This window comes from Elephas maximus, chromosome 3, assembly GCF_024166365.1.
Source record: "Elephas maximus indicus isolate mEleMax1 chromosome 3, mEleMax1 primary haplotype, whole genome shotgun sequence".
Lineage (NCBI taxonomy): Eukaryota > Metazoa > Chordata > Mammalia > Proboscidea > Elephantidae > Elephas > Elephas maximus.
In genome coordinates, this window is record NC_064821.1 from 9,230,036 (window position 1) to 9,244,502 (window position 14,467).

General features: G+C 54.5%; 1 protein-coding gene across 4 annotated transcripts in view; it reads right to left on the bottom strand.

Annotated features, from left to right (window-relative positions):
- Positions 1-772: 772 nt before the first annotated feature.
- Positions 773-14,467, bottom strand: part of RFX2 (regulatory factor X2) — a 112,473-nt gene continuing 98,778 nt past the window's right edge. For 3 of the 4 annotated variants that reach the window (XM_049876527.1, XM_049876524.1, XM_049876525.1), the window contains 7 exons: positions 14,276-14,430; positions 12,373-12,470; positions 10,757-10,906; positions 9,591-9,799; positions 6,209-6,362; positions 4,894-4,936; positions 773-4,086 (listed from right to left, as the gene is read on the bottom strand). In XM_049876527.1, coding sequence (XP_049732484.1) covers positions 3,971-4,086; positions 4,894-4,936; positions 6,209-6,362; positions 9,591-9,799; positions 10,757-10,906; positions 12,373-12,470; positions 14,276-14,430 — 925 coding nt within the window. In that variant the 3' untranslated portion in view covers positions 773-3,970. Of the gene's footprint in view, positions 4,087-4,893; positions 4,937-6,208; positions 6,363-6,988; positions 7,700-9,590; positions 9,800-10,756; positions 10,907-12,372; positions 12,471-14,275; positions 14,431-14,467 lie in introns of those variants that run through there. The other variant, XM_049876528.1, reaches the window with a different exon arrangement.

Below are 14,467 nucleotides of genomic sequence, written 5' to 3' on the forward strand. Positions count from 1 at the left end.
CTAGGGTTGCTATGAGTCGGAACCAACTCGACAGCACCTAACAACAAAAAGGGTCAAATTGACAACAGCAACCTGAAAGGTCAGACAAAAAGCTTAGGGGGCAGTGAGTTCATGTTAGTGGGGGAGGAACAGTTCAGAAAAGGAGGGTGAGAATGGCTGCCCAGCTTGAAGAGTGTACTCAGTGGCACTGAATCGTACGTGGAGAAATGGTTGAATTGGTGTATGTTCTGCTGTGTATACTTTCAATTACAAAAAAAAAAAAAGATGGGGTGATAGGACAGGAGAAGGCTCCAGTAAGGAACCCACTATGACTTGTCGGTACCTCCCTGAGGCTCCTGGGGGGCTGGAGTTCCCCTTGTTTTTAAGGCACCTGCGCCCTGGGGCCCCACCTGGTGGGCTCCAAGGGACTTGAGGCTGTGGCTCTCAGCGGGCCTCCTCCCTTGATGTAGCTCCAACTCTGGGGGATTCACGTCCTCTTGAGTCTCCCCTCACACACCCACCACTTGAGCCCCAAGCGCAGGTTCTGGGTCTCCTTCTGCCTTGGAGCCCCAGCTGCAACGGTCAGCAAGTCCAGAGGGGGCGCTAAAGGCTGTGAGGCCCCAGGACTGGGCCTGAGACTTAGAGGGTGAGGGCTGGGGGGAGCTAATGCTCAGGGCTCCATTCACCTCAGGGGCGCTCAGAGCAGGGAGGTCTGACAAGGCAAGTGGTGAGGGGAGTGCGGTGGACCCCAGAGCCCTGGCAGCCCTGCTCAGAGGCCTGGCAGTGGGGTCCTGGGAGCTCCCCCAGGAGTGGCCACGTAGTTTGGGGGGCCCAGTACAAAATGAAAGTGCAGGGCCCTCTTTCTGGGACAGAGGGGACTGGGCGGGGCCAAGGCAGAGTATCTGTGGGGTGCTTTGGGATGCTGGCCTGGCACCCGAGAAGCAGCTTTTAGGGGCAGCTGCCTGTAAATGGTATCCCCCCTCTTCGGAACATTGTCTTCCCTATGGGTCCTTCTGCGATGGCTAAGATTGTGTGTCAGCTTGGCTGGGCCATGATTCTCAGTATTTATATGTCATCACCCCCACGATGGGATCTGCTGGGAGGGGCCGGTCTGTTGAAAGGGAGTTTCCTTGGGCGTGTGGCCTGCATCCGAATGGGAGTGGACGTTTTGGTTTTTTGCCTGCAGCTGCCTCCTGTTCGTCTGACCTCTGGTTCTTGGGGCTTGAGCTAGCAGCTTACCTGCCGATCTTCACACTTGTAGGTCGTCACAGCCTGTGAGCAAGAGCCCTGCTCTCTGATCTGCTCATCTTGGGTTCGCTAGCCCCTGCGGCTGCGTGAATCAGAAGCCTCTATCCTGGGGATGTTCCAGCCTCTCTCACCGCGTGAGCCGTTTCCTTGATAGAAATCTCTACGTGAGCTACGGCTGCTAACCAAAAGGTCGGCAGTTCGAACCCACCAGGCGCTCCTTGGAAACACTGCGGGGCAGTTCTACTCTGTCCTGTAGGGTTGCTATGAGTTGGAATCGACTTGACGGCAACAGGTTTTTTTTTTAATATATATATTTTTATGCTTTACTGGATTTGCTTCTCTAGAGAACCCAGCCTAAGACAGCCGGGGACTCTCCTCTGTGGGGTTTCTCCAAAGTACCCCCCGCCCCTGCCCCGTGTCAGAGTCCCTGAGCGGGGGAGGTTGCAACACTGGGATCGCCGGCCCCACCCCAATCCACCTAGGCAGGTTCATAGGGGATGGGGCCCAGGAACCACCTGGTTTCCAACAGGCACGCACACTGGTCCTTAAGGGAGTCTGAGGCGCGGCCCCATCTCTCCACCGAACACACCCTCAGAACAATGCGGTGGGCTCTACCAGCCACAAAGCATCTACTTACTTTGCTGGCCCTGAACAGGTCTAGTCTGTTTCCAGAGGAGACACCAACCACCCTGGGCAAGGAAATGCTTTCCTGCCATTATGGGCTCAAGGGCGGGTTTGCTAATGGGGGTGCTCCATTTATTTTGGAAGGTTCTAGAACAGCAGCCAAGGTGGCCGAGAGGAGGGGAAAGTGGCTTAGTGGCTGCTACCTCTCTCGGGCCCAAGCTGGCGGGGCTGACTGCCCAGGGAAGGTGGGGCTGGCCAGGGGAGGGCTGCCCCCTCCTGGGGCTTCGTAGGGGTGGGCTGGGGCTGGGGTGTGAACTGTGACTCCCAAAATGGGCATGGTCGATGCGTTTATTGCTACAAGAAACAAGAATGGAAGGCTTGTGTGCTTTACTGTCATTTATATTCCTCCTTGTGGAATCCCTGCAAAGGAACAGAAGGCGCTTAAGGCAGAAACCCAGTTTGTTCTGGTTACCACATGTGGGAAGGAAAGCCAGGTCATTACAATCCACTACCAGTGAGCGGAAAAGTCTCCCAGGAAAGGAGAGACAGGTTTTAAAAACATTCTTTCTGTCTGACTTCATCTAAGTCTTGAACTCTAAGACCCAACACTGAGATTATTACGGAGTTTTTTGCTTCTAAAATAAACATGGATCTCTCTCTTCCTTCCCCCCTCCCCTCCCCAAACCCCAGGCGCAGGCCTGGAAAAGCACAGTGCGTCCCTTGTTGTTCTGGAAGGTTCTAAAAGGCCACGTGAGTTTATATTAGTACCTTCTTTGTGAATGAGAAAAAATATTTGGGACCGAATATACTGCAGTATACATGTTCACAGGAAACATTCTAGTAACAACCACGGCACAAAACTATCCGTATAAACATATTTCCAAAAACAAAAACTATTATCTCATAAGTCGGCGCTTGCAAGACCAGAGGTGTGTCTTTCTGCGCTGCAGCTGTTTTCGGGACAGAACTATTGCACAGAGCTAACCCAGCGCAGCAGCTACATGTTACAATCGGATAAAAACCCACCATGTAGAGTTCCGGGCTGCGTGAGCCCTCGGTATCCGTTTGAACAGTTCCAGGTGGGACTTGACCGGGTCAGGCGGCTTCAGGGTTGCGGAGTTAAAGGCAGGCATTCTGGAAGATTCTGTGGAATGGCACAGGGGCCCTGGGGCTTGTGCAGACAGGGCGGGGTGGTACCTCTGACCGCCAGACGCCCCCGGCCCACTTGGAACCCACGAGAAACAAAGGCATTCCAGACCCAGCCGTTGGCTGAACTTGGGCAAAATTCCAAATTGTTCCTGTTGCTGATAAACTTCTGGTTTTGATTTTGTAAAGGCAACACTGTGTCTTGGCACGCTGGGCTCTGTTCCTGTGGCTTGTTCTGAGAGCCACGTGGGGCCATGGCTGTGGATCTGTCCAGGGACATGGAGACACTGGCAGCTGCATCTCAAGTCCTTTGGCATCTGTTGTGTGTCTCCCACGTGCGTCTGCAGGCCGTGAGCAGCCTGCTCCCTGCCTCAGCCTAGCCCGGGAGGGAGGTCAGGAGCCACAGACTGTCTGTCTAAGGAAGGCCACAGGCGGTGACGGCCCCTGCTCCGTCCCTGAGGGAGAACTCCGTGGAAGCCTGGACCTGCGGCGGTGGACGAGAAGGGGAAGAGGCTGTCGCTTTCCTCCCACGCTCTGCCTGAGGTTTTTCTCTTTTTAATCATGGTGAAAATTGGTATCAGTTAACATGGAGAAGAAAACCTGGAAGACACCAACTCGCTCAGCTCCTGAAGGCTGGATGTCTGGGACTCGGACCAAGAGTTTGCGGTTCCAGCAGGTACATTCGGAGCGTGAGAGAGCACCTGGTGTGGGTACAGGAGGGCTGCTAGGCAGGTCCCACTTCCCTTCTCAGAGACACCACGGACGCAGCCCCATGCATGCAGGGGCTGTACGAATGAGCTTCGCTGAGATGACACCACTTCCTTCTTTGAGAATTTCGAGCCTGTGGCCGCGCTGACCCCGGGCCCTGGGGTCAGTGCACCCTGCGCTGTCTAAGAGGCCCTGTGCGGTCAGCGCTGGGCCGTCCAGCTCCCGGGTGGCCGCCGGGACCTTCTGGAAGCCCGAGGCCCCGGTGCTAGATGCTCTGCAGGGCGTGGTTGGGGTCGCTGCGCTCACGCTTCACCAGGGGCTCGCCCAGGCTGCGGGCCTCTGCCTCAGCCTCCTCGCTCACGCGGTCATCACTGATGTCATCTGCAGGGTCCACGTTGGGGGGCAGCGGAGGGGGAGAGAGAGAAGCACAGTTCAGAGCTGCAGAGCCTCGGGCAGGATGCTGTGGGGGCACTGAGGTGGGCGGCAGAAGGGGCCTGCAGCCCTGGGAGACCTGCCTGGGCCTCTGGGCCAAGTGGCCCTGGCTTGCCTTGCCTACCCTTTCAACCCTGAATACTAGGCTTCCTGCGCGAGGCAGATCTCTGTCCCTGCAGGGCTGTGGCTGCTGGGGTTCCGCCCTCCATGGCAGGGCTGGGGGCTGGTCCTTTGACCACACGGGGCAAGGAAGGGGCTGCTGCCCAGGCCCACCCCCCATGCGGCGGGAGGGTCCTTTCCCAGCGTGGAGGGTGCTGGGAAGTGGGATTAAATGTGTCCCCAAAGCTCTGCACGCGAGCAGGCTGCTGGGGAAGGAGGACAGAGCCTCCTTCTTGCAGAGTCCCCTGCTGATCCAGGTGCTAGCTCCCCAGCACCCTCAACCTGGCCTCAGGGCTGTGCTGGATTCTACTGGCTTCTTGAACCAGCTGCCGTCCAGTCAGCTCTGACTCATGACGACCCCATGTGTGTCACAGTAGAACTGCGCTCCGGCGGGTTTTCAATGGTTGATTTTTGGAATTAGATGGCTAGGCCTTTCTTCCAGTACCCTCCGGGTGGATCCAAACTTCTAGCCTTTCAATTAGCAGCTGAGTGCGTTAACCATCTGCACCACCCAGTGACTCCACCTGCTCGTTACAGGGCGGGAGAGCCAGCCCCAACCATGAGGAATAAGCCCCAATGGAGCTGGGATGCACCCACCTTTGTCGAGCAGCGTCAGCGACAGTGAGGCAAGGTCATTGAACTGAAAGAGAGAAGCCCAAGTTCAGGGACCGCCACTTAGGGCTGGCCGTTTATTTTTCAGGGGGGTTCGAGAACGTCAGCAGAACTGCCCCTTAGGCAATCACAGTGAGCAGGGCTTTTACCATTTGGGAGGTGATTTGCGTTCTGCTACTGAGAAATGGTTTGGACGCTGTTGGGTGTCTGGGGGTCCCCTCTGATTCTCCTTTCCAGGGTTGCCAACTACTCAGGGCAGCCACGGGGACAGGGAGCTGGTGACAAGAACCCCCTGGGTATGGCTGAGTCTGGCTTATAGTGGGAGAGGTGGGGAGAGCCACCTCTGTTACCCAGGGTCTCCCTCTAGGGCCCAGTGCCCATGCCAATGTGCTGGGCACAAGACATCTCCTCACAGGGTCAGGGCCGGTTGTGGGTCCCCAGTCACTGCCCCCCTGGAGTGCCACGGCCACTGAGGAAAGCTGCCATTTATCATGGGCCTAGACGTCCTAAAAGCTGGACAAGATCACCTCATTTCTTCCCCACACGACCCAGCAATTCCGCTCCCGGGTGCACACCCGGAAGAAATGAAAACTGGTTCTCGAACAGATACTTGTACATCCGGGTTCCTAGCGGCACTGTTCGCAATAGCAAAGGGTGGAGACAGCCAAAGTGGTGAACAGACGAATGGATTAACAAAAGGTGACCTATCCATACAAGGGACTGTTATCCAGCTGTAAAGAGGAAGGAAGTTCTGATACATGCTACAACATGGATGGACCTTGAAAACATTATGCTGAGTGAAAAAAGTCAGTCACAGAAGGCCACATATTGTAGGATTCCATGTGTATGCAGAGTCCAGAAGAGGCAGGTCCATGGAGAGAGTAGCTTAGTGATTGCCCAGGGCTTGGGGCAGAAGAGAGCAGGGAGTGACTACTGACGGGTACGGGGCTTCTCCTTGGAACGAGGAGAACGCCCTGGAGCTAGACAGTGCCGCCGGTTGCACTACGTTATCAATGCACTTGATACCACTGAGTTGTCCACTGTACAATGGCTCAGATGGAATATGTTTTATCACACACACAAAGCCACGAGGGGGCTGGTGTTTGAGGCCTCGCTTAGAGGCGGGAGATCCTGGCCGAGGTCATAGCAAGTAGGTGGATGAGGAGCCGGGAGTGGAAGCTGGGTCTCATGGGCCTCCCCTCTGTTCGTGCTCCAGCGTCCACGTCTCGGAGGCCACCCTCCCCGCACAGGCCTGGCCTTGTCTGCCCCCCCAGGGGCCCGTGGGCCGGGAAGGGCTCACCTCTGCCATCACGGCGATGGGCGTCTCTCCCGTCGCCTCAGCGACACGGTGCTCCACCAGGTAGAACATGTACTCGTCATAGAGCAGGCGGATCAGGTGGAAGGAGCCGAAGCTGGCGGCACTGCGCAGGGTCAGGTCCCGGATCACCATGGAGCTGGAGGCACATGGGGCCTGAGATGGGGCCACGGGCAACCTGACCCAGCTACCCTCGGGCTCCGTGCTCCTCGGGTGCTCCTTAGACCCTCCTGGCTTACGAGGGGCCTCCCCATCGCCAACGTCACAGCTGTGACCTCAGGTGGGACTGATGGGTGGGGATGGGCCTCTCCGCCAGAGGGAACACGGGCGACAGGAGCACTTGCCCTTACAAGAGGCCACTTGAAAACCTCAGTGTGCGTGTCTCCAGTACAGCCTTAAGAGCTGCGTTCTTGGATAAATACTCCAGGTCAGAGCAGAGACTAGAAGCTGGCTCCCCCCAGTCAGTAAGGCCCCAGTTCCTTAGCCCTCCTCCTTTCACTCCTCAGAGTCTGTGGTTTGAACACAAGACAGACTTTCAGGATGTTTAAGTCTCTCTCATCTACAGCAGGGATTGGCAAACTACAATCCAGGGGCCAAATTCAGTCCTGTGCCTGTTTTTGTACAGCCTGAAAGCTTGCAGTTTGTACATTTTTAACAAACTTTGTTAAAAAAAAAAAAAAAAAGACTATTTCGTGAGATGCGCACATGATATGAGATTCATTTTCTGTGTCCATAAATAAAATTTTATTGGCACACGGGCACGAACATTCATTGACAGATCATCTCCGGCTACTCTCCTGATTCAGCCACAGAGATGAGTAGTGGCGACTGACCACACTGCCTGCAAAGCCAAAGATATTTATTATCCAGCTCTTTACGGAAAAATTCTACCAACTCTCGATCCAAAGGAATTACATAACACGGCACTTGATCAAAACCTCTGGCCCACAAACACCTGTGCCACATAGCCCCAAACTCCGCATGTCCTATCTCAAAACTTACATTATCCTGGTTATCTACGTCTAATCAATCTTGAAGCAATAAAAAGAGCAGAAAGAGACACGGAAAGATGAGAGACACAATATAAGCACTGCCCAAACAGCTTATGTTTCAGCAATTGGGTGCAGATGAGTCAGGAAGGACGGCAGATAACAAACCAGTTTATTGAATTATTTGAAATGTCCCAGGGCCAGGCTGTGCGTGGACTCTGGAATCTAGTGCTGCCATAACATAAATACCACAAGTGGGTGGCTTTTAAAAACAGAAATTGCTCATTCTCACAGTTCTGGAAGCTACAAGTCCAAATCAGGGCATCATCTCTAGGGGGAGATCCCTCTCTGTTGGTAACCCCAGGCATTCCTTGGCTTGTAGACGGCTCCTCACGAGGTTTCCTCCACCAGTATGTGTCTGTGTCTCATCTGCTCTTTCTGCACACCGCCACTCACTCTCAGTTCCAAAATGCTCAGTCAGGGCCCTCTAGAGAAACAGAACCAGGATTTACCTGTCCGTCTGTCCATTCGTCTATCTGTTTTAAAGAACTGGCTCACAAGAGTGTGGGTGCTGGCAAGCCTAGAATCTGTAGTTCCGGCAATAGGCTGGAGATTCTACAGGTAAGACGATGACAAGAGTGAAGAGTTGAGGAGTCCTGGTGGATGTCTGTTTGTAGTCTGGATAATAACACGACCTTGGGAAAACTCCCTTTTTGTTCCTCAGGCCTTCAACTGATGGGGTGAGGCCCACCCACGTTATGGAAGGTCATCTGCTTTACTTAAGGCCAACTGATTTAATCACACTTAACTACTACTTCATAACAGCATCTAGACTAGCATTTGGCCAAACAACCGGGAGCCAGAGCCTAGCCAAGCTGACACAGAAAACTGACCATCGCAATCAGTAATGTTAGAGTAGAAACCACCCTCCTCCAGTATGACCTCCTGTTAACTGAACTAGTAACATCTTCAAAGACCCTGTTTCCAAACAAGGTCACATTTACAGGTCCCGGTGGTTAGGACTTCAACAGCTCTTTTGAGGGACACAAGGCAACCTGTAACACGCACTAGAAAGCTTGAGGAATTCAGACAGGTGTCCGTTTGCAGAGGGGCTGAGCTTCCGAAAATGTGTGAGGCAGGAACCTGGCGTTTCTCCGCAGGATTTCCACTCCTAGTATCTACAGGCCTTTTCTCCAGACCAGACAGGATCTCCAAGCTCTGCCCACCAGCAGGGGTGGGCACGGCCCGGCCGCCAGCATTCCGGGTGCTGAGCAGGCGGGACCATCTCTCCAGTCAGTCCGTGGAGGTCTCTGCAGTGCCCCGTTTTAACCCCATGACTTCTGACATCCAGGATGTATATGTAACATACGTGGTGACTATATACGTAACAAAGTATGTGACATTTCAACAGTCTTCACATGGACAAGTCAGTGACATGAATTATGTTCATCATGTGGGTCAGCCATCCATTATCTGTCCCCGGATTCCTCCATCACCCTGAATAGAAGCTCAGTGTCCCCTAAGCAATGAGTCCCCCCTTTCCCTCTCCCTCCTGTCCTGGTAACCACAAACAAACTGATCTCTGTACACTTGCCTATTCTAGATATTTCAAAGGCAATCCTGGGTGATGCCAATGGTTAAGCACTTGACTATCAGCTGAAAGGCTGGTGGTTCGAACCCAGCCAGAGGCCCCCAGAAGACAGCCCTGGCGATTTGTTTCTGAAAGGTCACAGCCTTGAAAACCCTATGGGGCAGTTCTACTCTGCACACAGGGGTCACCAGGAGGGAGCTCAAACAGTATCTGTCCTTTTGCGTCTGACTTCTTTCGCTTGACATAATGTTTTCGAGGTTCATCCATGTTGTGGCATGTGTCAGGCCTTCATTTCTCTCTGAGGCTGAGTGACATTCTACTGTATGCGTTCTGGTTTCCTTTCTGTGGAGAACTGTCGCCCTTCCTGCTGGGCTGGGAAGAGCTCTCCGGGGTAGAATTCTGGCCTTCCATGCAGGGGCCCTCCGTTTGATTCCCGGCCAAGGTACCTCAAGCACAACCACCACTGCCTGCCATCGGGGTAGGATCCTGAATGGGTTTCAGCAGAGTGCCTAGACCAAGATGGACTTCCAAAAAACCAGCCAGTGAAGACCTTATGAATCACAATGGTCAAATCCACAACGCATCGTGGGGATGGCACAGGACTGGGCAGCGTTTTGTTCTGTTATGCCTGGGTTCGCCATGAGTCGGGGCCACTCGATGGCGGCTAACAACATAACAACACCAGCCAGTGCCCCAGCCCACCTGGGCCCCGTTTTCTCCAAGCTCAGAGAGCCCCCAGCCGCTGCCCTCCTGGGAAGTCTCTCTGGGAGATGCAAGGGGGCCTTACCTATAGAAGGACCACTTCAGCAGAAACTGCCTCGCGGCCTTGGGAAAGCTGGGGCTGCCGGCGTGCTGCTTCAGGACCTGGGTGACCACGTTGTCCAGCCAGCTGGCCCACTGGTCCAGGGAGCTCTGCTGCTGCAAGGTCAGCTTGAAGTCCTGCTCCAGCCGCTGCACCACGCTCTCCTCGCACTGGCATACCCACGACGCTTGCTCCTATGGCACAGGGTGGCAGGTCAGGACGGGGCTAGGGACCCGCACGGGGCAGCCCTCACTCACCCCCACCGCGGCTGCCTCCCGAGCACCAGTGCCCAGCGCACACCACGCTGAGCTCACACGCGCTCTCACACTTGGTCCTGGACACCCATGAGCTGAGTGCTGTTATGACCTGATTCACCGGGGCAGACACAGAGGTCCAGACCCGGCACCTGCCCGGCTTCTGAGGACATAAGGGTCCAGGCCTTGCTGAGCCAACATTCTTATCATACCATGTCCTGTTTTTTTTTTAAGTGGTCACCTTTGTGAATATGTGTGTGTGTTTTATTTCTATCACGGGGGCAGTGGTGGTTCAGGGGTGGGATTCTTCTGTCCGTGCAGGAGGCCCGGGTTTGATTCCCGCCCAAGGCACCTCAGGCACAGCCACCACCCATCTGCCAGTGGAGACCTGTGTTCCTAGGATGCTGAACAGGTTGCAGTGGAACTTTCAGACTAAGACTGACTAGGAAGAAAGGCCTGGCAATCAACTTCTGAAAATCAGCCAATGAAAACCCTATGGATCACAATGGTCCAATCCACAACCGACCGTGGCAATGGCGCAGAACCAGGCAGCATTGTGCGTGGGGTCGCCATGAGTCAGAGCCAACTCAACCACAGCTAATAACAACAACAACATATATATATTTATATATACGTCTTTTTAAAAAGTGGTCATTCTCCTAAGTACGCGTGCATGTGTACACATACATGACCTTGAACCTGCATTCGTTCAACAGGCACGTGGGCCTTGCCCCGTGCTAGGTGCCGCGGGTGTGGGCAGCTCTCTAGAGGGTGGGAGCCTCAGACCCCTGGAGCGCAGGCTGTGGGCACAAGCGGCTGTGTCTGCTCTGCAGCTCGGGGCCCCGTGCCTTGTCCTACCCTCGGCCGGCCGCGGGGACCTGTGTCTGAGGAGGTCACCTGCACGTTGGCGAAGTCCACGCGGTTGAGGTCGGTAAGCATCTGGTTTATCTGGGATGTGTTCTGCAGCACCGCCCGGGCCGCCTGTGCCAGGTGGTTGAGCGACGTGTATCTCCGCAGAGTCTGGGCAAAGGCACCGACCACGCCGACCTGCGGCGGAGGACTTGGGGGGTCAGCGGGAGGCCCGCAGCCCGTGGGCAGGGCCTGCTCTCCCCTCTCCTTGGGAGCTGCGCCGTGGGCTCAGAGAGATTGCAGGCAGGAGAGAGCAGGAAAGAGCAATCCCACCTTTCCCACATTCTTAAGGACCGAAGCTTAAGGAGGCGTGAATGATATAGAGCGACCAATGCAAAAGGTGGCTCCTGCGAAAGACACCCCGGCCCCAGGGACCAGAGTTCAGGACAGAGTGGTTACGTCCTGCTGCTAGCCTTTCTTAGGTGGCCATGAAAATCCAGAGTCCTGGGCTGTGCCCGGAACCTACAAGATCAGACTTTTTGGGGTGTGGCCTGGGAATCTGTAGTTTTAAAAACTACCTAAGTGATTCTTAGGAGCCCTGGTGGTGCAGTCGTTAAAGTGCTTGGCTGCTAACCAAAGGCTGGTGGTTTGAACCCACCAGCTGCTCTGCAGGAGAAAGACGTGGAAGTCTTTCCATAAAGATTGGAAACCCTATGGGGCAGTTCTGTTCTGTCCTACAGGGTCGTTACGTGTTGGAATAGATTTGTTAGCAATGGGTTTTTTGGGTTTAGGTGATTCTTATGCATACGGATGTATGAGAATTGCTGGCCTAACAGATCAATTCCAAATAATAGTGGGTAGATCAGGCACTCGGAGTCCCTGGGTGGTGTGAATGGTTAACAAGCTCAGCAGCTAAACAACAGGTTGGAGGTTCAAGTCCACCCAAAGCTGCCTTGGAAGAAAAGCCTGGCAAACTACTTCCAAACATCAGCCACCAAACACCCTATGGCAACAGCCCTACCCTGGCACACATGGGGTCGCCATGAGTCGGGGCTGACTTGACAGCAGCTGGTTTTAGACAATGCTGACACCCACGGAAGTCTGAGAACCACCAGCCTGACAGATCAATTCCCAATTGCAGGCGGGGAGACCAGGCGCGCCAGATCTGGCCCTCGACTGCACACGGCAGCTTTTCCAGAAATGCTGATGAGAATGACAGATGGTCGTTCTCTTTTCCACGTGGAGGCCAAATCTCCACATTTCGAATACTCTGTTGTCACCAAGACTGTAGTGATATTAACAGCTAAGAGATTAAATGTCCCTCTCTATGATGAGCGTGGACGTGAACATTCAGTCTTGTCTGCCTCCACCCAGACGTATCAAACCTGTCACCTCTCCCTGTGAGCACCTACCCCATGTCAGCAGCATCCCGGGGCTTCCCGGAAGGAGCAATGACCCACAGGACATGTGAGAAGAGGCCCGCCTCTCTGGGCAGAGTGTTCCTCATGTCCGCTGCCTCGTCTGAGCTGCTCCCTGCTCCCTCCCAGTGAACCCAGCAGAGCCTGAGTAGTAAGTGGCGTGGGCCCAGCTCCCAGGCAGCAGCTCCCCAGCTCTCTGTGACCAGCCGTGGTCTGGGAGCTCAGATGCCACCCCCGGCCAGTTACCTTGGTCTGGATGACCTGCTGGGGAAAGTCGCTCATGGCGTTTGTCAACCAGCCTTCTAAGCTCTTGGCAAAATTACGGATGGCCTGTGTCAAGGTGCCTGGAAGATGCAAACCATGAGATCAACAGTGGGCAAGGCAGTGCCCTGCCCACCCAAATCAGGATGAAGCGTAACAGAGGCAAATGCAGTGAAAGTTCCCACCCGTGAGGAATATGCAACACAGAGGGAAAAAGAAGGGCTGCTCAGGCCCAGGGATGACTGAGAATTTAGGACATGGAGGAAACCTGGTGTTGAGTAAGAATTAGGGGTTTTTCAGTGCCACCTATCTCTATCTATCCATCTGTGTGTTCATCCAATCATCCATGTATCCACCCACCCACCCACCCAGCCATCTACCCATCCGTCTGTCCATCCATCCACGCATCCATCCATTCATGCATCCATGCATCCATCCACCCACCCACCCACCCACCCATCTATCTAAGGTGGTGGTTCCCAACTGGCATGGTTCTCCCCCCCAGGAGGCACTTGGAGATGTCTGAGGACATTTGTGGGTATCACGACTGGGTAGGGGTGCTGCTGACATCGAGTGCGTGGAGGCCAGGGATGCTGCACAACACCCTACAGTGCACAGGACGGCCCCATCCCAGAGAGCGATCCAGGCCCCATGTCAGCAGTACCAACGTGGAGAATCCCTGATGCACACACACATATATATATTCTACCAACTTCTAAGTTTATCTGGAGAAGGTTTATCATAAGAAACAAATAATCAGACTGTTAAAAAAGAGGGAAAAAAATCATAGAAATGTGAAAGGAAATATACCCCAAACTGAAACCTTAATACAGAGACTAACTGAGCAGTATTTTAGAAGGAGCCGTTGCTAGCAACAAGGCCAAAGGAGAAATGCCATAGTTTGCTATTTCCCATTTCCTGGCAAAAAGAAGTATGCCAGCTCATTAAGAAGGACAGAAATTTGCCTAGTACTAAAAAGCACACATTTTTAGAGATCACTTGCTAGGAGCCGTGTTGGCACAGTGCTTAAGAGCTCGGCTGCTAACCAAAAGGTCAGCAGTTTGAATCCACCAGCCGGTTCCTTGGAAACTCTGTGGGGCAGTTCTACTCTGTTCTGTAGGGTCACTATGAGTCAGAATCGACTTGACGGCAGTGAGTTTGGTTTTGGCTTTTTACTGCTGGGTATTACCACTCGTGCCGCATGCAGTAATTTATTAATTGGTTAAGGGGCAGCTGTGCCTGAGCACCCCCGTCTTCCATTTGGGACGACACTGTGCCGGAGAGTCACTGTGATCCTGTGGGGAGACAGTGAGTTAGGAGCCTGCCAGCCGGGCACTGCGAGTGCCCCCTGGTGGCGGGTGCTCTCGGCACAGGGAGGAGCCACCAGCTCGTAACTCCTCTAACTCCAGCTCTTTGCTGGGGCCAAAAACCAAACCCAGTGCCGTCGAGTCGATTCTCGAGTCGATACTCAGAGCGGCCAGTAATAAGGAAAAGCGCAGAGGCACGAGCAAACCTATTCCAGGGCCTGACAGAATGGCTGCTGTCCCGTGTGGATCCTCTACACGCCGACCCTGAAAAATCGGTGGGGATAAAGTAGCTGTGGAATCCCTGGGGGTGCACAAAAGGTTAACTCGCTTGGCTGCTAACCGAAAGGTTGGCGGTTCAAGCCCCTCCGGAGGTACCTCCAAAGAAAGGCCTGGTGAGCTACTTTCCAGAACTCGGCCACCGAACCCCTGCGGAGCGCAGTTCTGCTCTGCCACGCGTGGGGCCATCGTGAGTCGGAATCAGCTCGACGGCAACTTGCCATGAGGTAGCTGTAGACACGCAGGTTTACAAGCCGAGAGGAGGGGTGGGGGGACCCCGGGACGCGCGCGGGCGGCGCTCTTACTGGGCACGGGCCGCAGCACGTCGGGGATGAGCGTCTCCACCAGCGCCTGGTACAGGATGTGGTCGCAGCTCCGCATCCACCTCAGGATGGGGTCCTGTTTGCACAGGGAAATCAGCTTGTCCTTCGGGATGATGGCACCTTCTGGCTCTTCTTCACTGGAGGGAAACCGGGAGGACGATGTCAGCGGAGCCC